This window comes from Pseudozyma flocculosa, assembly GCF_000417875.1.
Source record: "Pseudozyma flocculosa PF-1 unplaced genomic scaffold scaffold00016, whole genome shotgun sequence".
Classification (NCBI taxonomy): Eukaryota; Fungi; Basidiomycota; class Ustilaginomycetes; order Ustilaginales; family Ustilaginaceae; genus Pseudozyma; species Pseudozyma flocculosa.
Genome location: NW_006920884.1, coordinates 402496 through 429408, shown reverse-complemented (window position 1 = coordinate 429408; position 26913 = coordinate 402496). Strand labels below are relative to the sequence as shown.

General features: G+C 67.6%; 8 protein-coding genes across 8 annotated transcripts in view; 5 read left to right on the top strand and 3 right to left on the bottom strand.

The window, feature by feature from the left end:
- The window catches only part of PFL1_04819 (uncharacterized protein), a gene marked incomplete at both ends in the record, with an annotated part of 1535 nt that extends 1196 nt beyond the window's left edge, over window positions 1-339 (top strand). The window contains one exon of the mRNA XM_007882347.1: window positions 18-339. Coding sequence (XP_007880538.1) covers window positions 18-339 — 322 coding nt within the window. The remainder of the gene's footprint in view (window positions 1-17) is intronic.
- A 392-nt stretch (window positions 340-731) lies between these two features.
- On the bottom strand, window positions 732-3348 carry PFL1_04818 (uncharacterized protein; the record flags this gene model as incomplete). Its single annotated transcript, XM_007882346.1, has 2 exons — window positions 732-3134; window positions 3289-3348. 2 exons carry the CDS (start codon window positions 3346-3348, stop codon window positions 732-734), a joined length of 2463 nt encoding a protein of 820 aa, XP_007880537.1.
- A 2062-nt stretch (window positions 3349-5410) lies between these two features.
- Window positions 5411-6452, top strand: PFL1_04817 (uncharacterized protein; the record flags this gene model as incomplete). Its single annotated transcript, XM_007882345.1, has 2 exons — window positions 5411-5474; window positions 5731-6452. 2 exons carry the CDS (start codon window positions 5411-5413, stop codon window positions 6450-6452), a joined length of 786 nt encoding a protein of 261 aa, XP_007880536.1.
- A 1201-nt stretch (window positions 6453-7653) lies between these two features.
- On the top strand, window positions 7654-10155 carry PFL1_04816 (DNA replication licensing factor MCM7; the record flags this gene model as incomplete). Its single annotated transcript, XM_007882344.1, has 1 exon — window positions 7654-10155. One exon carries the CDS (start codon window positions 7654-7656, stop codon window positions 10153-10155), a length of 2502 nt encoding a protein of 833 aa, XP_007880535.1.
- Window positions 10156-10813: 658 nt separating this feature from the next.
- PFL1_04815 (uncharacterized protein) lies at window positions 10814-13252 on the top strand (the record flags this gene model as incomplete). Its single annotated transcript, XM_007882343.1, has 1 exon — window positions 10814-13252. The coding sequence occupies one exon, from the start codon at window positions 10814-10816 to the stop codon at window positions 13250-13252; it is 2439 nt and encodes an 812-aa protein (XP_007880534.1).
- Window positions 13253-13737: 485 nt separating this feature from the next.
- Window positions 13738-15737, bottom strand: PFL1_04814 (uncharacterized protein; the record flags this gene model as incomplete). Its single annotated transcript, XM_007882342.1, has 2 exons — window positions 13738-15513; window positions 15687-15737. The coding sequence occupies 2 exons, from the start codon at window positions 15735-15737 to the stop codon at window positions 13738-13740; spliced, it is 1827 nt and encodes a 608-aa protein (XP_007880533.1).
- Window positions 15738-20130: 4393 nt separating this feature from the next.
- Window positions 20131-21510, top strand: PFL1_04813 (uncharacterized protein; the record flags this gene model as incomplete). Its single annotated transcript, XM_007882341.1, has 4 exons — window positions 20131-20296; window positions 20433-21067; window positions 21193-21295; window positions 21398-21510. 4 exons carry the CDS (start codon window positions 20131-20133, stop codon window positions 21508-21510), a joined length of 1017 nt encoding a protein of 338 aa, XP_007880532.1.
- Window positions 21511-22783: 1273 nt separating this feature from the next.
- PFL1_04812 (uncharacterized protein) lies at window positions 22784-24863 on the bottom strand (the record flags this gene model as incomplete). Its single annotated transcript, XM_007882340.1, has 3 exons — window positions 22784-22810; window positions 22910-24124; window positions 24267-24863. The coding sequence occupies 3 exons, from the start codon at window positions 24861-24863 to the stop codon at window positions 22784-22786; spliced, it is 1839 nt and encodes a 612-aa protein (XP_007880531.1).
- Window positions 24864-26913: the final 2050 nt, after the last annotated feature.

The window sequence follows — 26913 nt, the reverse complement described above, 5'->3', positions numbered from 1 at the left end:
CACCGCGCCGCACGCAGCCTCACCGCGACCCGCACGACGATGACGACGACGATGACCGCCGACGCGCGGCTGGACGTCGAGGCCGGAGCCCCTCGCGCTCTCGTTCGCGCTCGTACGACTCGAGGAACTCGCGCAGCCTCAGCCGCAGCCGCAGCCGCTCTCCCAGCCCTCGACGCGATCGCGGCGGACAGGCCGCGCCATCCCGACCGCCTGCGCCTGCGCCGCCTGGTCCACCGCCTGCTCGGCCACCTGTGCTGCAGCAGAGGCGACGTAGCAGCAGCAGCATCAGCAGCAGCAGGAGCGGTAGTCTCGACCCGGAGCGTCGTGGTCGACCCGTGAGTGGGGGACGGAGCGGGGGCCGGAGCCGGAGTGAGAGCGGTAGCAGTATGAGCAGGAGCAGGAGTAGGAGTAGGAGTAGGAGAAGGAGTGTCAGCGCCTAGTGCCACAGCCGAACGACGTAGGGGCCAGAACGCACGCCCACGCGCGGCGGTGTGCAGACGCGGCGACATGGCACGCACGACGTCCACACGACGATCCGTTGAATTGCAACAAGCATTTTTCTATATCATACCATCCTCCTCGCCCTCGCCCTCGCCCTCGCTCTCACACATCCATCCCCTATTCCTCATCCCTCGGTGCCCTCCTCTTTCTTCGTCATCCTCCACTGCCGCGTGGGTCCCCCAGCCGACGTTGGTCGCAAGGGACGGCGGGGGGGGGGGGGGGGGCGCCAACTACGATGGCGGAGCAGCAGCCGAATAGTGGGCGTAAAGATGGGACGGGTAGGACGACGTCGACGACATGCCGCTCCCCGCTCCGTGGTGCTGGTACGGGTAGGACGATGTCGGTGGACCCGCGTCGTATTGCTGCGGCGGCGGCGGCGGATGTTGGTGCGGATGGCCCTGGAGGTACGACGGCTGCTGCTGCGTCCACTGCGGTGCCGTCGTCGGCGCTGGCGCAGGTGCAGACGGAGGAGCAGAAGAGGGCGGGTAGTGGTGCGAAGGCGGACCGGGAGGTGGTGCAGCCTGGTGAGCCCACGGCGGAGCGTAAGGTGCCGATGGCGTCGTCGCCGAAGCCGACCCCGGCCCAGCAGCGGCCCCATGATGCTGGTGCTGGTGCTGATAGACCACCGACGGCGCCTGCCCGCCGTAGACTGCGCTACCACCGCCGACGCCGCCGTTTGCAGGCGAAGGAGCGAGAGGAGGCGGTGTGGCCGTCGCCGCCGCGGGCGACTGATGCATCATCGGCTGCGTCGACGGCAACGGCCGTGGCGCCCTCCTCATCGGCGGCAGGCTGCCGTCCGCTCCCATCGCCACCGAGCCGTACGGCGCTTGGTACGGCGAGGCGACGGGCATCGCCATCGACGCGCTGCTCGACAGCGCCGGAGACGAGGCGCGAGGCGGCTGGTGCTGCGGGTGCAGGCCGCCGCTGCCACCCGCCGTCGGCTGCTGGTAGTAGGCCTGCGCGTTGATCACCGACGGCGCCACGCTGCTGTAGGTCGACGCGGCAGGCGAGACTGGCCTAGCAGGCTCGTCGTATCCGCCGCCGCCGCCGCCGCCGCCGTAGTAGTGGCTGCCTCCGGCGGGAGGCGGTGGCCCGCCACTAAGGCCCTGGCCATACTCGCCGTGCGTCGGTGGCGCCGACGCGGGATGCGGCGGCGGCGTCGGACCGAGGTGGGCGTGGGTCGGCTGGGGCGTGTAGCTGTGCTGAGGTTGGGGCGGTGGTGGCTGCGCCTGATAGCCGCTCGACATCTGCGGATGATGCTGGTAGATGTGCGACTGCGGAGGGAGCGCAGAAGAGGGCGGCGTGGCGTTTGACGCCGGCGTGGGCGTCGGAGGCGGCAGCGGCTTGTCGCCCGTGCCCGCACCTGCAGCCGTCGGCAGGTGGTGGTGGTGAGGAGGCTGCTGGTGCGGCGGCTGATGCTGGTGGAAGCTCATGGCCGACATCGAGTGGCTCAGCTGCTCGGCCGGATCCTGCCTGCCGCTGTACGACGAGAGGTGGGACATGGTCGCCGACGCCGGCAGCTGCTGCGCGTACGACGACAGCGAAGACGTCGACGCCATCGACGACATGGTGCCGTACCGGTCGAGGGCAACGCCGCCGCCGCCGCCGCCGCCGTACGAGCTCGGCACGATGGTCGCCTGCGACGGCGCAGCGCTGTGGCCGTAGTACGAGGCCGAGGGCACCATGCCGCCGCCATACTCGGACCCGTTGGCGACGAAGCTGTTGCGGCGCGGCAGGTGCGACGGCTGCTGGCCAAACTCGCCCGCGCCATCGCCCGAGTGCTGGGGCGCGGGCGGCGGTGCCGGGCTGGAGCCTCGCCCGATGCTGGCGGGGGCGTAGGGCGGCGTGTAGGCGTCGATCTGGGCGAGCGACGAGCTGGGCCGGAGCGACGAGGGAATGTCGCTCATCGTGGCCGAGTGGGCCATGCCCGACGACGGGCGCAGGCTCGACAGGTTGCTCACCGACATCGACCCGGACATCTGCGAGCGGTGGCCGCCGCCGGGCCGCATCGAGGCCGGGATGTCGGCGGCGCCGGCAGCAGAGGACGAAGACGAGGCCGACGGCTTGGGGGGCGCGGCGGGCGGCTCGCCGAGGTCGTCAATGTCCTGGAAGGTGCCGGCGCCGCCGTAGGTGTCGTTGCCCGACACGACGGGCTTGATGGCCTTTTTGCGCTTGGGGGGCGCGGCGGCGCTGTAGAAGGTGAGCTCGAGGTAGACTTCGCCGGCGTAGCGGTCCTTTGCCTTGATGGGCACCCACTCGTCGAACTCGCCCGTCTTGAGCGTGTCGGTGAGGTCGACGAGGCCCTCGCCGATGAACTCGGGGTCCTTTGAGTCGTCGGCGTAGCACGAGACCTTGAGGACCTTTTTGCCGCCCTTGGACCTGGCCGCCGAGCCCGTGGCTTTCGAGACGCTGCTGCTGTTGCTGTTGCTGCCGCTGCCGCTGGGGGCGGCGTCGCCGGTGCGCTTGGCCAGGGCGTCCTCCATGTCCTCGTAGACCTCAAAGTGGAGCTGCTCGTCCCAGGTCGGGTGCTGGCCGCCGCGCTTGTCGGGCTTGGTCTTTTGCTGCTCGGAGCCCATGGCGAGAACGCAGTAGGGGTCCTGCTTGCCAATCGACCGCTTGTTGGGCAGGTTTTTCTGCGGCGGCGGCGGCGGCGGCGGCGGCGGCGGCGGAGGCGCAGGTTCGAGCGAAGAGGAGAGGGCAGGGGCGATAGAAGGAGGAGAGAAGAGACCAAGCATCAGCGCCCACGCATAGCGGAGGGCGGCGCATGCGGCGGCAGAGGCTACTCACGGCCTTGAGGACGACGCATACCAGCGTGCCCTTGTGGACGGGGTCGCCCGCCGGCGGCATCTTGGGTGTGTTGGACGGGGTTCAGACGCTAACAGGTGTCGTCGCCGTCGAAGGTGAAAAGGCGCGTGGGCGTGGGGATGGCCTTGTCCCTCGCTCCTTGGCTCTGGCCTCGTCGCTCCCGTCTTGCGCTGCGCGGCTGCGCGGCCGTGGCTGGGGCGGCGATGCGAGAGGTGTTGGCGGCAGTTGCGCAGCTTTCGAGGTTCGGATGCGCGGGCGATCAGGGAGCGCCGAGCCAGAGGAGCGGGGATTGATGGACGCGCAATGGTGGCGGCGGCGAGGGTGAGTAGTCGAGCGACCTGGCAAGCAGGCCTACCTGTGCTGCTGCGAACAACACCGGCAGCCTGGCCCGGCCTGGCCTGTGTGGCAGGCGGTGGCAGGCGGTGCAGGGCCCCCTGCCTCGCTTGATCCGCCAGGTGGACGGGCCTGCCCTGCCGTACGTCTAGCTGCTCCGGCGGCGGTAGGTCCGCACCCTGCCTGCCTGGCCTCGCTCTGGCCCGGCCGGCGCCCTGCCTGCCTGCTCGACCACCTCTCCGCTGCGTCTGACCGTGCGAGGCCCGGCCTGCCGCCATCCTCGCCGTCTCGAGGAAATCGAGCAGATCGGGTGAAGCAGTCCGATAAGCTCGTTTCCCCGATCCTTGGCTGGTGCGGGCGATGCTGGGCGTGCATCGCGGCCCACATCCTCGGCGCCGACCTTGGACCGGCGGAAGCATGGCCTGCCGTCGCCCGTTCGACGACCTTCCAAGAGCGAGCCCTCGAAGGTTCGGCCTGCCCCCACCAAGCATCGTCGCCCCGATGGCTGGCAGCGAGCGGACGGTCGGATGGGCCTGGCCCTGCTTGGTTGGTTGCTTGGCACCAGCACATCCACCGCCGCTTTCCCATGCCATGCCATGCGACGGGCTCAGCAGCAGCATCAAGCAGATAGAGGCTCGAAGCAAAGGCGTGCGACAGAGCCGTATGGATGGATGTCCGCCGATCGAGAGCGGGGGCGGTGCCGTGGCCGAGCGTTGCCATGCCCTGCCTTGCTTTGCTTTGCTTGCCTGGGGCCGGTTGGCCTGCGCTGCGCAGGATCGGGAAAAGGCAGGGCAGCGGCCAGCAGCTTCCCGAGCGGCCAGGCCAGCCGCCTCCACAACCGGACAGGCCTAACTGGCCTGCCTGCCTAGGCCCGCCAGCAGGCTGGGTGTGCGCGGGCGTGTGTCAGGGTCGAGCACGAGCCATCGTAGCGTCCGCCCTGCGCGGCGACGTAGCGAGGTGGCACCGTGCAGCGAGCAGCCCAGCGCAGCGAAGCGTACCGCCAGCAGGCGGGGTCAGGGCCCAGCAAGCAGCAGCAGCAGGCAAGCCCAGGGTCCCCGCCTGGTTGGCCTTCGATCCGCTTCGCCGGCCGGTCTGGAGGCCTCGCCAGTCGCCTAGCCTCTCGCCTCTCGTCTCGGAGGGTTGCACCCTGGCTTGCCTGCCTCTCTCTCCCACGCCGCGCTTCTTCCCCACGGCCTGGCCTGGCTTGGCTTGGCTTCGCGGCAGGCAGCCAGGCAGGCAGCGAGGCAGCCAGGCAGGCCCCAGATCCAGGCTGGCTGAGGCTGGGGCCGTCGCCCCGTGCGCTGACTGACGACGGCCGCCTGCGATGGCCAGCGCTTGCTGGCTTGCCGGCTTGCTTGCTCTGCCAGCCTCCCCTCCTTGGCCTACTTAAGCCTGTGCTCGCTCCCGTGGCGGTCCTCTGGTACTCCCTTCCCCTCTCTCCCTGCCTCCACCCACCTTCCATTCGCTGCCTTGCATCGCACTCTCACCATCGCCACCTTCATCTCCATCACCGCCAGCCTCTAGCTGTGAGTTGACGGTCTTTTTGCACCGATCTGCCGTCGCCGTCGACGGCGATGCTGCGAGCCGGTCGAGGCCACCAGGGGCCGCTGCCGTCGTCGCTTTGCCCAGCCATGGATGAGATGAGAGCATCGTCGGCGTCGTCCGAGACAGTGCTGACAACTGTCTCTTGCGACCCCTTCCGTCGCCTCTCTGCGCCTCTCTGCGCCTCTGCCCTCCTTCACCTCGACCGCGTCGGACAGAACCATCCAAGATGCCTTTCGTCATTGATCTCAAGGGACAGACCGTCGTCGTTACCGGCGGTAACCGCGGCATCGGTGAGTGTCGGCCCGTTCCTGCCAAGCGAGACTCGACTCGAGGATCCCGACGGCACCCTCCGTCTACGCACGAGGCACGCGGTGTTGCCGTGCTGGGACGGTGACGTGGCGTGGGAACGCCCGTTGGCCGGTCCGAGCCGGGACGGCTTTGGTCGAGGCCCACGGTGCCCTGACTGCGTGCAAAGGCAGACTGCTGACCCCAATCGCAACTGGCTTGTCTTCTCGACTTTCCCACATCGCCTTTGACCCCTCTCAGGCCTCGCCATGAGCAAGGCCGTCGCCAACGCCGGTGCCAACGTCGCCATCTTCTACCGCTCGCACCCCAAGGCGCAGGAGGCGGCCGAGTCGGTGGCCAAGGAGTTCAACGTCAAGTGCAAGGCGTACCAGTGCGACGTCGGTGACGCCGACCTGGTCAAGAAGACGCTCAAGCAGGCGCAGGAGGAGCTGGGCCAGATTACGGGCCTGCTCGCCAACGCCGGCGTCTCGGTCGTCAAGCCCGCCGTTGAGCTGACGTCGGACGACTTCCGCTACGTCTACGACACCAACGTCCTCGGCGTCTTCAACTCGGCCAAGGCCGTCGCCCAGCTGTGGATCGAGTCGGGCTACAAGAAGGGCTCGATTGTCATTACGTCGTCGATGAGCTCCGAGATCTACAACCAGTCGGGCCCCAACCAGGCCCTCACCCAGGTCTTCTACAACTCGTCCAAGGGCGCCGTCACCAACCTGGGCAAGTGCCTCGCCGCCGAGTGGGCCCAGCACGGCATCCGCGTCAACATCCTCGAGCCCGGCTTCTGCAACACGGAGCAGACGTCGGGAATGGACGCCAAGGTGCGCGACTACCAGGCCAGCAGCATCCCCATGGGCCGCTTCTCGGAGCCCCACGAGCAGGCCGAGCCCGCCATCCTGCTGCTCAGCGACAAGTCGTCGTACATGACGGGATCCGTCATCCGCCCCGACGGCGGCTTCACCATCTGGTAAGCCAGCACGGCCGCCTCGCCGCCTCGCCGCTCCCGTCCAACGATACCTGGCGGCACGGCGCGCGAGCGGTACGCACACGAACCATTGTCACGCACACCGAGCTGTATACGAGATTGGCAGGATTGAAAAAAAAAACGCAGTATTCCTAGCTCTGCATCGGACGCCACGAGGTGCGACGCGCCGGGGCCGCAGATGATGATCGCAGCGACGACGCGGTGCGATCCACGGGTCAACCGCCGCAACGGAAGCAGGCGCCGCCCGTGCGCGATGGCGATGGAGGGAGAGGGAGAGCCCCGCCTGCCGTGATGATGGATGGTTCGAGTCGTCTGCGATGAGGCCGGCCGGTCGGTGGTGCGAAGGAGAGGCTGGCTTGGCACGACGAGCCGGCTCCTCGCCGTCTCGCCGTCGGCGCCATCCCTTTGTCGCCGGCATCTGGTCTGGAGCCAGTCACGAGCCCTCTGCGCATCGCATCTTGTGCTGATGGATCGCACCCTCTGGGAGACCGAGGACCCTCCGAAGGCTCTGCTAGACTACTGACCTGGCTCGACCGCCCGCTGGCCCAGGCGCGGGACTGCCTCCTGTGCGCGGGGAGTTGCGAGCGCGACGCGTAAATTTCGAAAAGCCCGAGGCCGAGGCGCAGGCAGGCGAGCGAGCGGTCGAGCGAGAGTCGACGAAGTTGGAAGTTGGCCTGCCTGCAAGAGACGCGCCTGCTGGTCCGTCTGCCTGTCGCGAAGAGAGGAGGCGAGCAGGCAGGTCACAGGCGGGCGACATCTGGGCTCGCTCGCTCGGGGCTCCGTCCCATCGCTCTCCATCAACCGCCACCTGCTGCCATCGCCGCCATCCTCACCATACCCCGTCATCCATCCCGTCGGCCCGCCCGCCCGCCCGCTCGCCCGCCCGCTCGCCCGCTCACATCCAGGTCCGCCTCATCGTCGCGTCGCTCGTCTACGTGGCTCCCCGCTCTTCGACCTTGCGCCATCCCATCAAGAGGCTGCGATCCAACAAAGAGCACTCGGTATACCCTGACCAGCGCCCATTCCCACTCTGATCCCCTTTTCTGGCGCTCTGGGCCGACACAGCACGCCCTCTCGCCAGCCGACCCCGCCCTCAGTCCGGCATTGATTGCCGCAGCCCACCACACGCCGTCTCTCGCTCGCTCGCTCGCTAGTCGGAACGACGGCCCAACGCACCGCCGCCCACGATGACGACGACCGGGCCCATCCTGCCGACGATCAATCTCTCGATCGACTACGCCGAGGAGCGCCAGAAGATCGCCGACTTCCTTCGCTTCTTCAAGGCCGAGGAATCCCGCCTAGACACATTACACCCCACGCAGGTCGAGGCCGACGACGAGGGCGACGATGACGCCGACGTCGAGCGCCTCCTCGCCGGCAGCCTCGACGAGATGGACGTCGACGGCGCACGCCGCCGCGGCGCACGGCGTGACCCGGCGCGGCACGTCGCCGTCTACATGCTGCAGCTTCAGCGCATCGCCAACCGCGAGCAAGAGTCGCTCGTCATCGACCTCAAGGACGTCGCCTCCCACACAAACACGCAGACGGGCGAGTCGGGCAAGGTCCTCGTCGCCGCCATCCGCAACAACGCCAAGCGCTACGTCGAGCTGTTTTGCGACTGCGTCGACGCCGAGATGCCCAACCCGGACAAGGACATCAGCCACAAGGACGACGTGCTCGACGTCATCCGCCACCAGCGCATGGAGCGCAACGCCCGCACCGTCGAGGGGCAGCAGGAGACCCAGGACGACGAGGCCGACGTCTTCCCGCCCGTCCTGCTGCGCCGCTACACGCTCTACTTTAAGCCCACCGACCGCGAGGAGCCGCTGGCGGTGCGCTCGGTGCGCGGCGCTCACCTGGGCAAGCTCATCACGGTGCGCGGCATCGTGACGCGCGTCTCCGAGGTCAAGCCCTTCCTGCTGGTCGACGCCTACGCGTGCGACGTCTGCGGCGCCGAAATCTTCCAGGAGGTCACGTCGCGGCAGTACATGCCGCTGACGGTGTGCAACAGCCGCCGCTGCACCACCAACAAGACCAAGGGCCCGCTCTACCCGCAGGTGCGGGCGAGCAAGTTTGTGCCGTTCCAGGAGGTCAAAATCCAGGAGATGGCCGACCAGGTGCCCGTCGGCCACATCCCGCGCTCGATGACGATCCACGTCTACGGGCCCCTGACGCGCAGCATGAACCCGGGCGACGTCGTCCACGTCGGCGGCATCTTTCTGCCGATGCCCTACTCGGGCTTCAAGGCGATCCGCGCCGGCCTGCTCACCGACACGTACCTCGACGCCCAGTTTGTGCACCAGCTCAAGAAGCAGTACGACGCCCTCGAGCGGACCGACGCCATCGCCCGGCGCATCGCCGAGCTCAAGGACGACCCGGCCCTCTACCAGAAGCTGGCCGCCTCGATCGCGCCCGAAATCTACGGCCACGACGACGTGAAAAAGTGCCTGCTGCTGCTCCTCGTCGGCGGCGTCAGCAAGACGGTGGGCGACGGCATGAAGATCCGCGGCGACATCAACGTCTGCCTGATGGGCGACCCGGGTGTGGCCAAGTCGCAGCTGCTCAAGTACATCAGCAAGGTGGCGCCGCGCGGCATCTACACGACGGGCCGCGGATCGTCGGGCGTCGGCCTGACGGCGGCCGTGATGCGCGACCCGGTGACCGACGAGATGGTGCTCGAGGGCGGCGCGCTGGTCCTGGCCGACAACGGCATCGCGTGCATCGACGAGTTTGACAAGATGGAGGAGGGCGACCGCACCGCCATCCACGAGGTCATGGAGCAGCAGACCATCTCGATTTCCAAGGCCGGGATCACGACGACGCTCAACGCGCGCACCTCGATCCTGGCGGCGGCCAACCCGCTCTACGGGCGCTACAACCCGCGCGTGTCGCCGGTGGACAACATCAACCTGCCCGCGGCGCTGCTGTCGCGCTTCGACATCCTCTACCTCATCCTCGACACGCCGACGCGCGACGACGACGAGCGGCTGGCGCAGCACGTCACCTACGTCCACATGCACAACTCGCACCCGGAGCTCGAGCACGACGTCATCGACCCGGTGCTGATGCGGCACTACATTGCCGTGGCGCGGCAAAAGCGGCCGACGGTGCCGCCCGAGGTGTCGGACTACGTCGTGGGCGCCTACGTCCAGCTGCGGGCGCAGCACAAGGAGGACGAGCTCAAGCAGCAGTCGTACACGTACACATCGGCCAGGACGCTGCTCGGCGTCATCCGGCTGTCGCAGGCGCTGGCCCGGCTGCGGTTCGACGAGTCGGTGTGCATCGCCGACGTCGACGAGGCGCTGCGGCTGATGGACGTGTCCAAGGCCAGCCTGCACGCCCACAGCGGCCGCACCGACGCCGGCCAGGACACGTCGCCCATCTCGAAAATCTACCGCATCATCCGCGACATGGCCTCCAACGCGTCGTCGTCCCGCAAGGCCGGCCACGGAGGCAGGATAGGGCGCGGACCGAACCGAGAGACGGGAGGCGACGGCATGGACGACATGGACGACATGGACGACGACGACGACGAGGCCGGCGGGGACCTGCAGGAACTGCAGATGCGCGACGTGCGGCAGCGGATCATTGCCAGCGGCTTCCTCGAGGATCAGCTGCAAGAGTGCCTGATGGAGTACACGTCGCTCGGCGTGCTTCAGCAGACCGGGAATCGGCTCGTCTTCCTCTAGCGTCGGTCCTGCCCGGCCCTTCACCCCTCGTTCAGGTCCCTTCTGGCGCGCCTCATTTCCCGCCTGCTGTATGGTTCCCACATCGCTTGCTCGGTCTCGTAATGCCAGGGTCTCTTTGTTTCACGGAAGCCGCCGAGTCGTGCGCTATGTGCGCCACGTTGGTGTTGCGGCTGGACCGGTGCCGTCGACAGGCAGGGGTGTCTGCGAGGAAGTGTGCGATGGAGCTGGCCAGCGGCGTGCCTTCGAGGGCCAGGCTGGCTGCTGAGTGGGCGGCGGACTCCACTTGCGAAGCCTTCAAAAAATTGAGGACAAAAATGGCCGCAAAGGCTGGCGGGTTGGCCGGCTGGCGGGCCAGAGGGCTAGAGGGCTAGAGGGCTAGAGGGCTTGGACCCCTCGCCACCTTCGCATTGGCCCTTCACCTTCATCTCCTCCCACCCCCACCCTTCACCACTCATTTCCCGCTGCGTCTCGAGTTGCTGCTTCACAGTCCCGCCCCATGGCTCCCTAGGAGGCAGACGGCTGCTCAGCAACGGCTATCGCCCTCTTTTGACCGACCAGCTCCGCGACATACGTCCCCTACCCGGAGGGTGGCCGGCTGACTTGACCTTGCGCCACCCCGAGCCGCCGTCATCGCGGCCACGGCCCTCATTCGCCCAACATGCCCCCGGCCTGGCTCAGGATCGACTGCGGCGAGCACGGCAAGGTCCTCGCCGATCCGACAAAGGAGTACCGCGAGATCCAGAAGATCGCCGGCGCCCGCCTAGAATGTCCGCCCAAAGAGGTACGGCTGTACATCCAAGAGGCAAACGAGGACCTATGGGAGGTCGACGAATCCATCTGGAGCGCCGCCGCCGGCTCGGGCCAGGTCGTCTTCGCCAAGAGCTCCGCCCCGACCCCCTCGAAGCCCGCACGACACTCGGCGCAGGGCTCAGAGGCAGACGAAGACGAGGTCAGCATGCAGCTGCTCGAGCCCGAGGATGACGGTCCCCAGCCTGACTCCGCACCGTCCGAGCCGACGTCCGAGCCGCCCCAGACGATCCAGCTCAGCAAGAAGCAGCGGAAGCGATTGCGGCGGGAGATGGAGGAGGCGGAGCGAAGCGCACAGAGCGCCGAGGCCGGGCCGTCGTCGCACCACCTGCGCAGCGTCCAGACCCGGGCTCCGACACCGGCCCCCGCAGGCTTCGGCAAGAGCGTCGCGCCGCAGCTGCGGCAGGCGACGAGCGCCAACGCCTCGGAGCAGGAGCGCCACGCGTGGAGCATGCTCAAGTCGATGGCCGTCGACAGCAAGAGCGGCTCGCGCAAGCACTGGGACGCCAAGACCCACCGCCTCCTCTTCCAGAAGCTCGACGACATCCTCAAGCGCACGCCCGTCGACCGCACCAAAAAGTACATTTCGGAGCGCTCGCGCATCTTTGGCATCCTCATGTCCGAGTGGGGCGACAAGGGGACCAAGGGCCAGCTGTTTGTCGGCCGCTCCAAGGACGCGCTCACCACGCGCGTCTCGGGCGTGGTGCGCATCAGCCGCAGCACGGGCACCCACATCCCCGAGGCTTTCGACTTTCTCTTCCCACCGACGACGCGCCAGCTGCTCGAGATGGAGGAGCTGCAGAAGCAGAAGCAGCAAGAGGAGCAGGCGGCGCAGGAAAAGGCGGCCAGAAAGCAGGCCAAGAAGCAGGCCAAGCGGCAGCGCGAGCAGCAGGAGCAAGAGGAGCAGCAGCGACAACAGGCGCAGCAGCAGCGACAACAGCAACGACAGCAGCAGCAGGAGCCGCAACGACCGCAGCAGCAAGCGCCGCAACGACCGCAGCAGCAAGCGCCAACGCAACATATGGAGCAAGGCAGACCGCAGCAGGTGCAGAGGCCACGGCAGCAGCAGCAGCAGCGGCAGCAGTCGCAGCGGTCCAGCTCGCCGGCACGGCCCCCGGTCATCCGCGCAGCAGCAGGCTCAGGGGCAGCTCCAGCAACAGCCCCGGCAAGCAGAAAGCGCAAGGCGGCATCGCCGGAACCCTCGTCAGACTCATCCTCGTCGTCGTCGTCCTCTGCAGCGTCGGACGTGTCTGTCGAGACACCGCCCTTGCCTGCTCCGCCGCGGGTCGCCCCGGCGCGCCTGTCGCCGCTGGACCTGACCGCGTCCTCGCCGGTTCCGTCGACGTCTCGAGACGAGGCCGCAACGCGCCGCGAACCGGTCCAGGCGGCCCGTCCGGTGGCACCCGAGCTGCTGAGCCGTCGATCCGACTTTGCCTCCCATGACCGTGGCGGGCACGGGCAGCAGCAGCAGCAGCAGCGGGAGAATCGGCGCAGGCCCATGACCGAACCCCCAGTCGACTCGCCGAATCGGAGCCGACTGCCGCCCAGGCCACCGGGTCTGCCACCACGGCCGCTGCCCATCTTTGGCTCCTCGGCCAACTTTGTGCCTCTGGGCCCGTCGCAGCCGCAGCCGCTGCCGCGCGCGCCCTCTGCCTTCCCATCTTGGCGCCTCGACGATAGGCCCTCGACGTTGCCGCGCCGGCCTCTCGATCAGGGTTCACCGTCCCAGCATCCTCGCCAGGGGGGCACGCCGTCGCGCAACCTCCGCAGTCGACCCTCTCCGGGGCCCTACGACCGGCCGTCACCATCCGGGCACCAACGCCGACGTACGCCGCGAGGCCGCCGCGAGCAGCCTAACGATCATGGAGACCACCGCGGCTCTGGCGACAGTCGATGTGCCTACGACTCGAGGGACTCGCAGCAGCCTTTTCGGGGCTCGCGGGACAGGCGCCCCTCGTCGGCGTCTTCGCGTACCTACAGTCCGCACCTGTCGAGCTCCTCGCAGCCGAACCACAATCCGCCATCGGCATCCCGTCCCACGCCGCGCTCTGGCTCTCGACCCTCGTCGCCGCCGCGGGGGCATCGATCCGCCCCGGATTCCCGCGGGCAGCAGAATGGCGGACAACCGCGGCACATGGTGTGGACGAGGAAGGAGGAACAGCCCGACCCGGGTCCAGCAACCGCCCCCGCACCGTCGGTCGCTGAGGCCGAGAGTCGGCCGCTCCGCGCATCTAGCCCCCCGCCGCTCGTCAAGACCGAGGACGAACGGGCCCACGCTCGGTGGGCGTGATGACGCTGCCGTCGACGATGGCGGCCCCGCACGGACAGCGCCCCTCCGCGCGGGATGGCACGGGCCCATCCCCTGCTTCCTCGCACTATACTCCGCATCGACCTGCGCTACCGTCTTGTCGGCTGCGCTCGACGCGACGTAGCACCACTGTAGACCACCTCTCATACCGTCTAATACGCTAACGTACTCGCAGCATAAATACCGACTCCAACACCAGTAACAGCATCAGAATCACAGCGCAGCGCAGCACAGCACAGCACAGCGCAGCACAGCACAGCACAGCGCAGCACAGCACAGCACAGCACAGCACAGCATGGCGCGCAGCCGGCCGGGGCAGCTCTCTGTCGGACCTCTATGTCTTGGCATTGCATTCGACGACAATGGCGGGAAAGACGGGGCGGAGTCCTCGGCATCGCCGGCTGACGACCTTCCGTGCCGACGGCGCGGGGCGGGGCGAGGCGGCGGGGACGCGCGGATCTCGCTCTCTAGATGCTCGCCGTGTTGGCGCCAGCGGCGGCGGCTGTGCGGGCCTTTACGACCTGTGCCTGGGCCTCTACGACCCTCTTTGTCGAGTGGATGAGGGCGTCGAGGCCGCGTTTCCCGCCCTCGTTTGCCTTGACCTCAATCACCCTCCTCTCCCTCTCGAGCAGCCCGACCATCTCGGCGGGCAGGACGTCGCGCTCAAAGTCGAATTGGGCGCCCGCCGACTCGAGGCTCGTCGTGACGGCCTCTGCAAACTTGGCCGGGTGCGCCGTCGAAAGCACCACCTGGTGCGGGCGCGCGGTCGTCGTCGAGGAGCTCGACGCGTCGCCGGCGCTGCTGCGCTTGGCCACGACATTGTGCGCCGCCTTGAACCCGACGGCGCTGTGCGGGTCGATGAGGTAGCTGCCCTTGGCGTAGTGCGCTGTCGGCTGGCGCTCAAAGTATTCGAGCACCGTCGTGCGGATCTCGCCGTCGCTCACGCGCTCGGCCTCGAAATCGCGCTGCGCCAGCGCCAGCTGCGCCGCGTCGACCTCCAACCGCCCCTCGGCCTTGAGCGACGCCATCCACTCGGCCAGCTGTCGGCCCGCCGCCGCTTCCCGCTCCGCCTGGCCCTGACTCTGGCTCGATCCGCCCGCCGACGCCGCTGCCGACTGCTGCTGCTGCTGCGACTCGTAGGCGATGTACCACAGCAGCCGCTCAAAGTTGGACGAGACGAGGATGTCCATGGCCGGCGAGAGGGTGGCCTTGACGCCGCCGTCGTGCTGCTGCTGCTGGGCGCCGTCCGAGGAGCCCTCGACCGGCGCCGTCTGGGCCGACGTCGCACCGCTGCTGGCGTTGCCGCTGCTGCCGCTGTTGCCGCCGCCGCCGCTCGACTTTTCGTAGCGGCCGCTGGTCCAGAAGCGCTGGAGAATGTCGTTTTCGTTGGTGGCCACGACGAGCTTGGCGGCGGGCAGGCCCATGCGCTTGGCGTAGTAGCCGGCGAGGATGTCGCCAAAGTTGCCGGTGGGCACCACAAACTCGAGGTCGCGCGGCGCTGGGTCCGAGGGCGCGAGGCCGAGCTGGCGGCGGAACTGGAAGTAGGCGGAAAAGTAGTAGACGATCTGGGCCAGGATGCGCGCCCAGTTGATCGAGTTGACGGCGCCGAGGCGGTGGGCGGCGTTGAACTCGGCGTCGGAAAAGAGGGCCTTGACAATGTCCTGGCAGTCGTCAAAGGTGCCCTCGACGGCGACGTTGTGCACGTTTTCGTCGAGCACCGTCGTCATCTGGGCCTCTTGGATGGGGCTGACGCGGCCCTTTGGGTGGAGGATAAAGATTGAGATGTCCTCCTTGGAGCGCACGCCCTGGATGGCGGCGCTGCCCGTATCGCCGCTGGTGGCGCCGACGATGGTGAGCTTCTCGCGCTCGTTGCCGACCTTGCCGCGGTTCCTGCGCTGGAGGAAGTACTCGAAGAGGTTTCCGAGGAGCTGGAGGGCGACGTCCTTGAAGGCAAACGTGGGACCGTGCCACAGCTCGAGGCACCACTCGCGCTCGTCGAGGCGCACCAGCGGCGTCGTGTCGCGGTGGCGGAAGGTGGCGTACGACTTGTCGATGAGCTGGCGCAGGTCGTCGGACGGGATGCCGCCCTGGGCCGCGTCCGTGGGGATGTAGAGCGAGAGGACCTGGAACGAGAGCTCCGAGAAGCTCATCGAGGCCCACTGGGTCTGCCAGTCCGAAGGGAGCTGCGGCACCTCGGCGGGGATGTAGAGGCCACCATTCGGGGCCAGGCCGGTCAGGACCGCCTGGATGACGAGAAGCGCAGCGGCAGCGGCAGCGGCAGCGAGGCAAGGCAGACAAGACGACCGTCCGAGACGGGGTTGCGGGGCAGAGTCGAGCGAGCGGGCGAGGAGGGACAGCGTCAGCGGCGGTCCATCATACGTGCCCAAGGCGGAGGCCGCCGTCGCACCGTACTCACCTGCTCAAAGGTGAGCCGCTCGTCGCCGCCTCTTGTGCTGAGATATTTCATGCTGCTGCTGCTGCTGCGTCGTGCGGGGACAGGAGTAGTGAGGTTGGAAAGAGGCGAGGATGGTTGAGAGGGGGGGATGGGTTGGGAGTCGAGTGCGAAGTGTCAGTCTGCCAGCCAAGGCCCGGTCGGTGCTGGCCTCGGTGCGAAGGCCGGCCGTGCGCATGAAGCAGCAGCAGCGGCAGGCCCGGGGAGCGCCCGCCTGCCCGCCTTTCTTCTCGGCCCCGTGCCGGTGACTCATTTCCGCCAGGCCTGGCGGTACATGGCCGCGACCGGATCCGAGCTCGGGCGCCACGTTCGCAGTCCAAGCAGGCCGAGTTGGCCCACCTCCTCCCGCACTCACCTTTGCCTCCTGCCACCGCCCCGCGCCATCGTCGCCTCACCTCTCGCCCGCCGCCGAACCCGTGCAGCTCTGCTTGGACATTATGATGTACGGAGCAGGGTTCTGGCGCTCTCAGCGTGCGGATTGGCGCGCTGGCCGCGTCGGCGGAGGGTGGGGTTGCTCGACGTCCTAGCGCCTTGGAGCCGCACCCTGGCGGCACAGACACGTGCCCGGTGGCGACGACCTGGCCGGCTCAGGGCGATGACCTCCGGAGTCACCGTACCATGTGAGCAAGGGAGGGATCGACATTGCGCCCTGTTCCCAGCGACCCGGACCTGGCACAGCGACCCAGGCAGGCGGCAGATGGCGGCCCACACGACTCCTTCCGACGACAAAAGAGCGGCGCACCTTTTCATTGATGCCGCTGAGCCCGTCGCCGAGGTTCGGGCCAGGCGGGACCAGCTGCCCCGCCCGACCTTGGCGTCAGTCGGGTCCCGCACTCAGCCCTAAAGTTACCTGTCGTCGCCCAGCCTCGTCGAACAAGCGTGCCGACAACGGCGAGGGACGCTCTCTGCTGCCACGCCTGCCCCTGCGGCCGAGCGGCACATGGTTCGCCACACACAGCGAGTAGAGAGTGGATAGATGCCGACGTCGGAGGTCCCGTCACCTTAGGCACCACGGCCCTCGCACTCCCGACCGCCAGACGTCCTCTTTTGCTCGCGACCGAGGCATCCAAGATTCAAAGGGCCAGCCAGGTCAAGGCGAACAGCCCCGCGGTAGCTTCAGCCGCTTAGCTTGCTCCTCTTTGCCGCTCCGCCGCCCACGCCGACTCGCTCGCCGCCGCCGCCATGCATCTTTGAGAACGTCCGGATCATCGGCCGTCCGCTCCGCTGCAAGGCGCTGCGACGATACCTGCCTTGGCGCACGCTCTGCGCATCCCGGCGCTGCGCTGCGCTTCGCCACTTGCCCGATCTCCGGCGTGGCCTGGCCAGGCCAGCCGTTCTGCGCTTCTTCTATTTCCCTAGCCTCGATCGGCCTTCCCGCCGCCGAGAGACATCAGTGGCGCGTTCCTGGTGAGTCGCGCGTTGTGGCAGTGCACGCGCAGCCGGGGGGCAGGACCTCGGCCAGGCCAGACCAGGCATGCGGCGGGTCCCGCCGACGACGACGGCTCCATCGACACGAGAGCGGGGCCAGGCCGGGCAAGCAAGCACGCACGCACGGCCGAGGAGCAGGCGGATCGGCCCGAAAGAAGTCGCCGGATGCAGGGCGATCGGATCCCAAGTCCGCCCGTCCACCGTTTCCTTAGCTTGCTTGCTGTGTTGCGGTAGGCACTCGCGACCCGCTGCCTGCCATGGCGAACGGCAGCCATGCGCCACCATGGTCCAGGGAGGCTCGAGGAAGGTGCCTCGATTACCGACTAGGTGGTCAACGACGGCCCGAGAGACAAGACGAGCTCTGGAAGGCTCAGCCAGGTAGGTGGGGCGCAGGCGCTGTCATGCGAGGTGCCTTGCTTGGCTGTGCGAACTCTGAGCTCCCTGCCTCTGAAGTCTCTCCGTGTCTCTGCCTCTCCGCCGGTCTCCCTCTCCCCCTCTCTCCCTCTTCTTCTGACGATCTTCCTCTTCGTCTCGTGTTAAGCGGATCCCCCATGTTGACCCCACGAGAGCGCAGCGCGAGGGCGGCCTGCTGTAGGAGCGAGCGCCGGTCCAGGAAGGATGATGGCCCTGCCGAGGTGAGGCCTGCTTCGACTGTCCCCGGCATTCTGCCTCGGCCCGCAGTACGGTAGCAAGATTCGACCCGGGGGGACAAGCGAGGCGGTTCCCAAAAGAGCACGTATGTACAAGTACGCGTTCTTGCACCTGCTCTGCAAGCTCATCGACGAACATCGGCCGGTCCTTGTTTGACCGCCTCGGACGACCACATAGGATGCATGGCGAAGGACAGGATGGGAACCTTCTGCGAACGAGCGAAAGCGCAGCGGATGCCCGGGTCCATCGATGGGTGGAAGCGAGCGACGGAAGGCGGTGCAGGCTGGCCAGGCAGGCAATGCCAGATGATCGCGGAGCTCGGTTGCAGCACTCGCGGCCAAGAAGGCCTTCGATCCCGTGCCCGTGCCCCGTCGTCAGGCGCGATCCTCGCGCGTCAAGTCGCCGCAGCGCCGGGCCGCGCAGCGCCAGGCCAACCGGAATAGACCGCGCTGCGAGCGTGCGACCTCTGATGATGCTCCCCATTCTTGATCCCCCGTCCTCAACGCGCAGGGTGCCAGAGCAGGCCCGACCTGAAGAGCAATCCGATCAGGTGAGCGATCTATCTTCCGTGCGCAATCGTCCCTCGGCACCATCAGCGGTCTGGCGCAGCCTGGCGCGTAGATGTCCAATATATTTGACGGCGGGAGTCAGGCCAGGGGGAGGGGGGGCCGATCGAAGTTGAAGGGGCCATGCGGCTGTTGATGGAGCCAAGCGTGGCAGGTACTGTAGGGCTCTACCGGCCACCACCATACAGATCCAACGCCAGGACCTGGCCTGGCCGCGAGCGCGAGTACGCGTTCTCGAGCAATGGTCGACCCGCCTCGACGACGCTGCATCCTTGCCGCCGACCGGCTGGCCGATCTCGACGGCGGTGCCCGACGCCCGCCTGCAGCCTCTTACCTCTTGCGGCCGAGCGAGCAGGCAGGCAGGCAGGCAGGCAGGCAGGCAGGCAGGCAGGCAGGCAGGGAGCCTTCAGCCTTGATCCCTCCGAAGACGTGGCGCGCGACAATGGACGGCTGGCAGCGGCGACGGCGACAAAGTCCGTGGCGGTAGTCCGACGTGGCCAGGCCTCCGTCGCAAAGGCGCGCAGGCAGGCGCGCAGGCAGACGGCCTGGCCAAGCTGAGCGTACAGCGCCGCGAAGGAGCCTGGCTGGGGACTGGGCATGAGCAGCAGGCAGGGGTCTGCCCCCAACCCCCTTTGACTCGGTTGGGCACCAGAGTAGGCTTAGGTTTGCTGGTGAGCTGAATCGGGGCGCAGGTGCTGCTGGTGCCCGACTACTCTTGCTCCCTCCCTGCCTCTGGCTGGAACAGCGGCGACCCAGCAGGCAGGGCAGGGCAGGCAAGAGGCAGGCAAGAGGCAGGCAAGGCAAGGCAAGGCAGGGCAGGCCAGGCTGCACGGCGCGGACAGACAACAGGCAGGCAGGCAGGCAGGCAGGCAGGCGTTCGCTTCTCGAGCTTCGACCCGGGGCCAGGCCAGGCAGGTCCAGCCAAGAGTCGCCTTTTCCGCCGCGGTGCCTGCCCCCACGCCTCAAGTCGAGCGTGGCCTGGCCTGCCTGCTTGCTTGATCTGGAAGGCGTACCGTGATTCCGCCGACGCCGCGCTGAGCCCTGCCTGGCTGTCAGGCAGAACAGACCAAATGAGAGCGAGCCAGGCCAGGCCAGGCCAGGCCAGGCCAAGCCAGGGCAAAGACGCGGGGGGCCAAGCCCCGACCCACGCTGCCCACCCGTCTCCACCGGAGCTTCCCCAGGCCTTCCTCTGCCTTCGATCCTCGGCCTCTTGCTGCTCTCCTCTTCCCCCTCGGACCACCACCACCACCACCACCACCACCACCACCACCACCACCACCGTTGACACAGCCTCCATATTCCGACACGCTCGCTCGCAATCCAGACAAGAGCTGACCTCCGCTTCACTGCCGCCGTCTACGCCGCCGCCGCCACCACCAGCCTCCGACTTGCATCGACACGCTCTCTGCGTCTATTTCTGTCACCTGGCTGCCCAGCACAGCTCGCCCTCGACCCCATCCTTTTGACGATCGCGCAGAGCGCACATCACACGGGAGCGTCCCTTTTTCTTACACCTGCATCCCTCTGTCGGCCCTTCCAACCTCCAGCATCCGCAGCAGCCGCAGCAGCCGCAGCAGCAGCATCCCTTCACTTTCTGCCTCCGATAGATCACCCTTTGTCGGTCCATCTACCAGCTGCTGCCTCCCCCGCAAAGACTTTTTGCGCTTGTGGCCAGGACCACCTCCGAACCCCGAGCACAGCCGCGTGGCATCGCCTGCCTGATAGCACCGCAGCATTTCGATCCCCCGCCCATACGAAACACAATGTCAGCAGCAGCACCGCCAGCCGCGAGCAACTCGCCAGTGCCCCCGTCTTCGCGGCCCGAGGTGTGCGGCCCGCACGCCCCCGAGCGGCCCTACCCCATCTATCTGCGCGGCGAGGTCGAAAAGGGCTTCGGCAGGGGCTCCAAGGACCTTGGCTGCCCGACAGGTGAGTCTGCCGCCTCTACGAGCGTCAGGTCCTGCTCCGGCAGCAAAATCAGCAGGCAATCCGCCGGCCGACCACCGAGCTCGAAACTCACCTTCCTCTCTCTCTCCCTATTCGCCCCTCATCCGACCCTGGCCAGCCAACCTGCCGGCGAGGGTGGTCGGCCCCGGCTCCAAGCTCACCCGGACCGGCGTCTACTTTGGCTTCGCGCGCGTATTGCCTCAGGAAGAGGATGATGACTTCCTGACCGACTCTGAGGATGCCGACGGGCCGTCATCGTCGTCCGGCAACGGCACCGGTGCCACGTCGGTCGACGACGATGACGACGACGACGACAACGAGGTGGTCCTGGGCGCGAGCCCGATCCAGGACGGAGCCGACGGCTTCCCCCAGTCTGGCCGGACAAAAGCGAGGCAGGACAGCAAGAGCAGCCTGCAGCAGCAGGCCAACCTGCTCCGACCAAGCGATGGCCGCAGCACCGACAAAGAGGCGGTCGTGTCGGCTATGGAGCTCAAGGCAGCGGCTTCAGCAGCGTCGGCATCCGCATCTGCAGCCGCCGCGTCGGGCGCCGCCGCCGAACCGATACCCACGCCGCAGGAGTCTCACAGCTCGAGGCACGCCTCGTCCGGGAGCGGCACCGGCAGCGCCTTCAGCAGCCTCAGCAGGCGACACAAGAAGAGGCGCATCCCGCTGCGGCAAGAGGACTCGCGGGTCTTTCCGATGGTCATGAGCGTCGGCTGGAACCCGTTCTACAAGAACACCTACAAGACGGCAGTGAGTCTGCGCAACGGGGGGCTAAGCGAGCCGAAGGGATGATGGCGTGGCGGACTGGACGCAGGAGCGCACGAGCTGACCGAGAATCCCGCCCTCGCCTGGACCGGCCGCGTGCCCGCCTTCAGGAGGTCCACATCCTCCACGAGTTTGGCGCCGACTTCTACGGCCTCGAGATCCGCGTCGTCGTGCTGGGATACGTGCGTCCCGAGTACAACTACGACTCGATGGGTGCGTACCTCGTAACTCCTGCAGGTTCTAGTGCAAGCGCCGCAGCGGTGCTGAGGCCCTCTCCTTCGATCTGCTACCCGTGTTGCTGCCTCCTCCCCGCAGATGCTCTGATCGCCGACATCGAGATGGACAAGAAGGTGACGGTCAACTCGCTCAACCGGCCGCTGTACCAGGACTACGCGCGGGACCCGTTCCTCGGCAAGGTGGCGTCCTGAGCCGTTGCTCGCACGTCCCGCGCACTTCGCGGCCTTCTCTCGCTCCCTCTACGACGACGACATCGACCACGACCGCGGGTCCCCTACATCATTCCGCCGCGACACGACATCATACCAGACCCACCCCCTCAATCTGCCTCGTTGCCCCGTCTTCCTCTCTCTCTCTCATAGACGATCCGCCGACATGGGGCGGACGAACCACGACGACATTCAGCCATCCATCCAGCCAGCCAGCCAGCCATCCGATCGCTCCATCCAGCCTCTTCGTCCGGTCTGCCTCGACCCCCATCAATGGCAACGACAGGCCCTCCTCTCTCGCTCGTCCATTCTCTCATCTCTTCGGGTTCGGGTCCATCGTTCTTGCTCAGCTTGGGTCGGGGGTGATCATTGAGTTTCTTGTTCTTCGTTCATTGTTCTTTCGCCTCGACATTCGACGCTCTCTCTGGTACCGGGCGGGGACGTTTGGGAGTCATGGGGCTCCGACAGCGGGCAGGTGGCGATGATGGGAGACCGAGATGGGGCAAAGGGAGGGGGGAGGGGGGACGAAGACGTCGGGTCGAGTCGGTAAGCTTATCCCGCCATCCCCCCTTTTCTCTCGTGTCGATCGACGACCATGTAGATGTGGAAGGGAAGGGGCGAGGGGGCAAAACGACACAGCGAGCCAGGAATGAATGACATGGGCTTTTCCTTCCTTCCTTCTCTCTCTCTCTCTCTTCGATTTTCGCTCCTGCCCGTCCTCTTTTCCCTTTGCCTCGACCCGCCCACCTCTGTCTCGCCCCCCGCCCCCGCCCTGTCGCAGCAGGATCCCGCAGTCCCGTCGGTTGCGTATCGCCTCGAATCGCCCGTCGGCGGCTGGTCGCCCACACGCGGCGCAGAACCGGTCCAGCCGTGCTCTCTCGCGCTACCCGCGCTTCCGACGCCGACGAGCCGGAGCTGGAGCCAGAGGCTGGGTGCACCCGCCTTTTCTCGGCGTCACCACACGAAGAAGGATAGGCCGATGATGACGCCGATGATGATGACGCTATGATGGTGGACAGAAGGGGGAGGAGAAGGGAGGCTACATATCCGATCGGACTCGATGGTGGCATCGCAGCTGGGTATGGGTTTGCGCGCTGGCAGACGAGCGCCCAAGCTCGCTCGCTCGCTCGCTCGTTCCCAACGCTGTCGGGCTGGAAGGGACGAAGGCGACGTTGCTGCAGCCGGCCTCGTCGTCCATCGCCCGAGGCAGTTCGTCGCTGGCAAGGCGGTGCGACTCGACGCGCGACCCTGCGGGTCACTCCATCGGATTCGTGCGGCCGGCCTGGGTCGCGCAAGACGGGGCGGACGCAAAGAAGGGGAGAGAGAGGTCAGCCTTGTGAAGCCTGGCCAATCGGCGCCACGGGCACCAGCCGCCACCTACCTGCTCTTCGTCGTCGTCGGCCCGGCGGCAGCCGCACAGCCAATCGGTCCACCACGATCTCGACTCGGTCTGATCGCGCTGTCGGAGCCGCTCCCGATCCCGCGCCCGTTCGCGCTCCCGCTTGCCCCGCGCGCGCTGGTCGGCCGCCTCGACCGTCTCCATCCAGTCGTCGCCGCCGGCCGTGATGCCCATTTCGCGGAACTTGGAGCTGCTCGTCGACACGCGCGAGGGCTGGTTGGACAGCTTGACGTCCATGGAACCGGCCCCCACGTCGCCGCCCGCATCGTCCTGCACGCCGTCGTACGGGGCCGGCGCCGTCATGGCGTACTGGCGCCGGCGGCCATTGAGCTCCATGGCCACCTCCTCGTCGAGACCGCCCTGATGGAGCGTCGTCGAGATGCCGCCACCGCCGTCCTCGGCGCTCGCAAACGGGTTGGCGCCGGCGCCGGCACCTGACGCCTCGTCGCCCTCGGCTATCGACGCTTCCGTGTCGGTGGCCACTATCGAGGGCATCCGCCGCTTGCCCTCGGTGCGGCCCATCATGCCCGCCTCGATGGTGCGACGCTGGATACTCGACGCCCGGCCTACGGTGACGATGGGTCGCGCGGCGGTCGGGGTCGGCTTCTTTGAAGCGAGCGCCGCTGACGACGCCGGCGACCGGTAGATGTCGTCTGCGGCCTCGGCGGGGTCCTCGAACGGATTTCGGGCTCGCCCCTTGCCCTTGTGGCTCGTCTCGCTCTCGGACTCTGGAACATCCTCGAGCGGCCCGGAGTCGGAAGGCCGGACACCCGCGCCACCGCCATAGGAGCTGATGCGGCTGCCAGCGGCGCCGGCGCCGCCTCCGCCTATGGATCCGGAAAGCGGGCCCCTGATCAGCTCGTCCTGGGTGTGAGTGCTGTCCATCGACGAAATGCTGTCGGGACGCCCGGCGCCCTGGGCGAACTGCGACGCGGCCGAGTCGCGCCTCGAAAAGCGCAGGTTGGCCGGCGATGCGGGCGAGAGCGTCGCCGACGGGCTAATCGGCTCACCGTCCGCCAGCCTCTCGGACGATGGTCCTGCGCCCAGCCCGGCCGCGGACGAACGCGGGGCCGATCGGATGCCGGATATCCTGCGCGCCAGGTTGCTGCCAGCGGAGGGCGGCGCCCCCAGCGAGAATCGCGAGGTGCGTGCTGCTTTGCGCCGGTTGCGCTCTTCGGCAGCCCACCTCTCGAGGTTCTGCCGATGACACAGCGGGGCGGAGGGTGAGAGTATGTCGATGGGTCACGGTTTAGCGCAACGCCGAGTCAGCAAGGGCGACCGAGGCGCACACGGCACGCGGCGCGGGGTCCGTTCGGAAACGACGCAGAGCGCTGCTCACCTGTTGCACTCGTCTGGCCTCGGCGGCATCGTCGTCGAGGTTCGGCGCGGCGTACGAGTCGACGGGCTCCCGCTCGTACAGGTCAGACGACCCAGCTGCCGCTTCGAGACGGATGCCGTTGGCAGAAGTCTTGCCGGAGCCGACGGGTCCGTAACGGCGGTGCGGGTCCAGGTGCGGCGATGAGCTGGAAGACGCAGCTCCGTTCGAAGGACGACCGGCCTCGTTCTGCACATCATCCGAAAAGGGCAGCTGTGCGTGCCCGTTGGCGCGCGGCGTGAGCGGGTCCTCGAGGACCGGGCTCTTGCTCGACGAGGGTTCGCCAATGGCTTTCCATCCGCGGCCGTCGTCAAACGCCGGCTTCGTCGCGGCGGGTTGCGAAGACGCTGTCGGCTTGATAGTGGGATGCCTCTTGGCACCGTCGTCGCCGGCGCTGCCGTGATCCGACACGAGCGGTGCGGCGGCAAGACGATCCGAGTCTGCCGTCATGCTGGAGCCGAAGGAGACGTCGGAGAAGCCCGAGGTGTTTTCACTCCGGTCGGCGTGACGGAGCGAGCTACTCTCAGGGGCCTCCTCGACCAGAGCCGATGAAGGAGGCATCGTGCGAGGTCGGTGTCAAGCAGGGCGACTCGCCCGACTGGTACCGATGCGAGGGCGTTGGCGAGGGCGGGGGCGATGGCGGGCGGATGGCGGTTACGCTGGCGTACGGCAGAGACGAGGGGGTTACCGACTTCCGTGTCCCATCAAAGCGGAATCGGCATCAAGCTGGCGAGGGTCTTTGGCTGGAACGAGGCTGGCTAGCACGAGGGACGCTGGCTGTATCGACGTCTGCGCAGGAGCCGGGACGAGGTGAGCCAAGGCAGCGCGTGGCCAGCGGTCGCAAAAGGTGAGCAGATGAGACAGAGCAGCACGAGAAGCTACGGATGGACCGATGCGGTGCGAGGTAGCTCTAGAGGGTCGATGTCGGCGGGGGCTATGCAGCCACAGTCGGGCAGGACGAGGCCAACGTGCCGGGGCTGGGTCGGTGGACCAGCCTCGAGAGAGGCGGACACGGCGTTCAAAGTCCGGATCGAGGAGCGCCGATGTGGCGATGGTGACGGCGTCGGTGGCTGTGGTGGTGGTGGTGGTGGTGGTGGCGGTAGTGGTGGCGGTGACGAGAGAGAGAGGTCGATGGGCAGAGGATGGGTGCTGGCGTGGCTCGTCGTGGCTGGGAAGGATGTGGCATGCAAGAGGATCGAGCGAGCGGCCGGGCTGGCGGAGGCTAGGGAGCAAGCAAGCAAGGCGTCGGTCGGCGTCGGCAGCGCGTACACAGAGCCAGGTCAAGCCAGGAGAAGCCAGGGCAGGCGGGCAGGCCAGGGCAACCCGGGAGAGCCTGGCAGCAACCGGCGTAGGTGGACAGAGCGGCAGGCGGCCTGGTCCGAGACAGGGCTGCCCAGCCAGCAGCAGCAGGAGCAGCTCACGCCGAGCCCTTCTGCCTGGCAAGTGCGGCGAAAGGCGCTTGCTTGCTTGCTTGCTTGCTTGCTTGCTGCAACATCGGCGCCGCCGCCCCCGCATCGAACTGGCCCTGGTCCCTGGCCCTGGCGTGGGCCGGCCTATCCAGCCGCTGCACTCGCCCAGGTCCACCCGGCCGATACAGCCTGCCTCGCCGGGCCCGGCCTGGCCTCAGCAGCGAGGGGAGCGGGCGCGTCGTCGTGTTTTGATTTTCTGGCAGGGGTGCTCGCCGGCCAGCCCCTGACGAAGGCCATACATCATCCTCCATCTCTGGCGGCGATGCAGCGGCAGCGATGCGGGCCAGCTCAGTACGAACGTAGCACGGTCATCCCTGTCAGATTGCGATGTGAGCTCCTTCTTGCAACCTGGCGCCGGCGGCGGATGGAACGAGATGAGGCCGGATCCCGGCCAGGCCAGGCTGGGCTCGAGCCAAAGTCAAAAAAGCGGGTGCCCCTGCCTGCCAGGCCAGGCCAGGCCTGCTCTGGTCAGGTCTGGTTTCGCGTCGGGCGGCGAGGTCGCCTGGGCCCCAGCCCCGACACGCGACTGACTGTGCCGTCCAGGCCTGCGGGCAGCTCCACCACGTCCACCTCGCTCTTCCATCATCGTCGCGACCGGGTCCCATCCAGCCAACCCTCCTCGATACCCCCACTCCGGCTCCTGCCGCCACCCCGGCCCGCCATCCATCCGTCTCTCTGCCTCTGCCCTCCTCCTGGACTCGTTGCGCCGCGTCGCCGCGCCAGAACAAGGGGCACGGAAATCGCCATCCGGGGCCCATTTGGTCATCGGCTCCCCTTGACCACCCTCCCACCTCACGCGCAAAGCCTCTTTGTCGGCAAATCGTCTTGCACCGCCTCCGCCTTCACCCACGCAGGCATATCCGCTCCACGTCGATAACGCGCCGATAGCTCTTGCGACGTGTAGGCCGACGCCGGTACAGCGCGCCAATCGAGCCTCGGCGATATCCACAGACAGGCAGGCCAGGCTAGGGGGCGCAGCTCGGACTGGTCGTCTCGGAAGACTCCCGAACCGCCAACACACCGCCCACCAACCGCCCCGAGCGGCTCTTTGCTGGACCGGCTGCGTCGATCCATGCCGCCAGCGACCACCTCCGGCACCCTTCCGCCCTCGACCTCACAGCTGCGGGCCCACACCACACCAT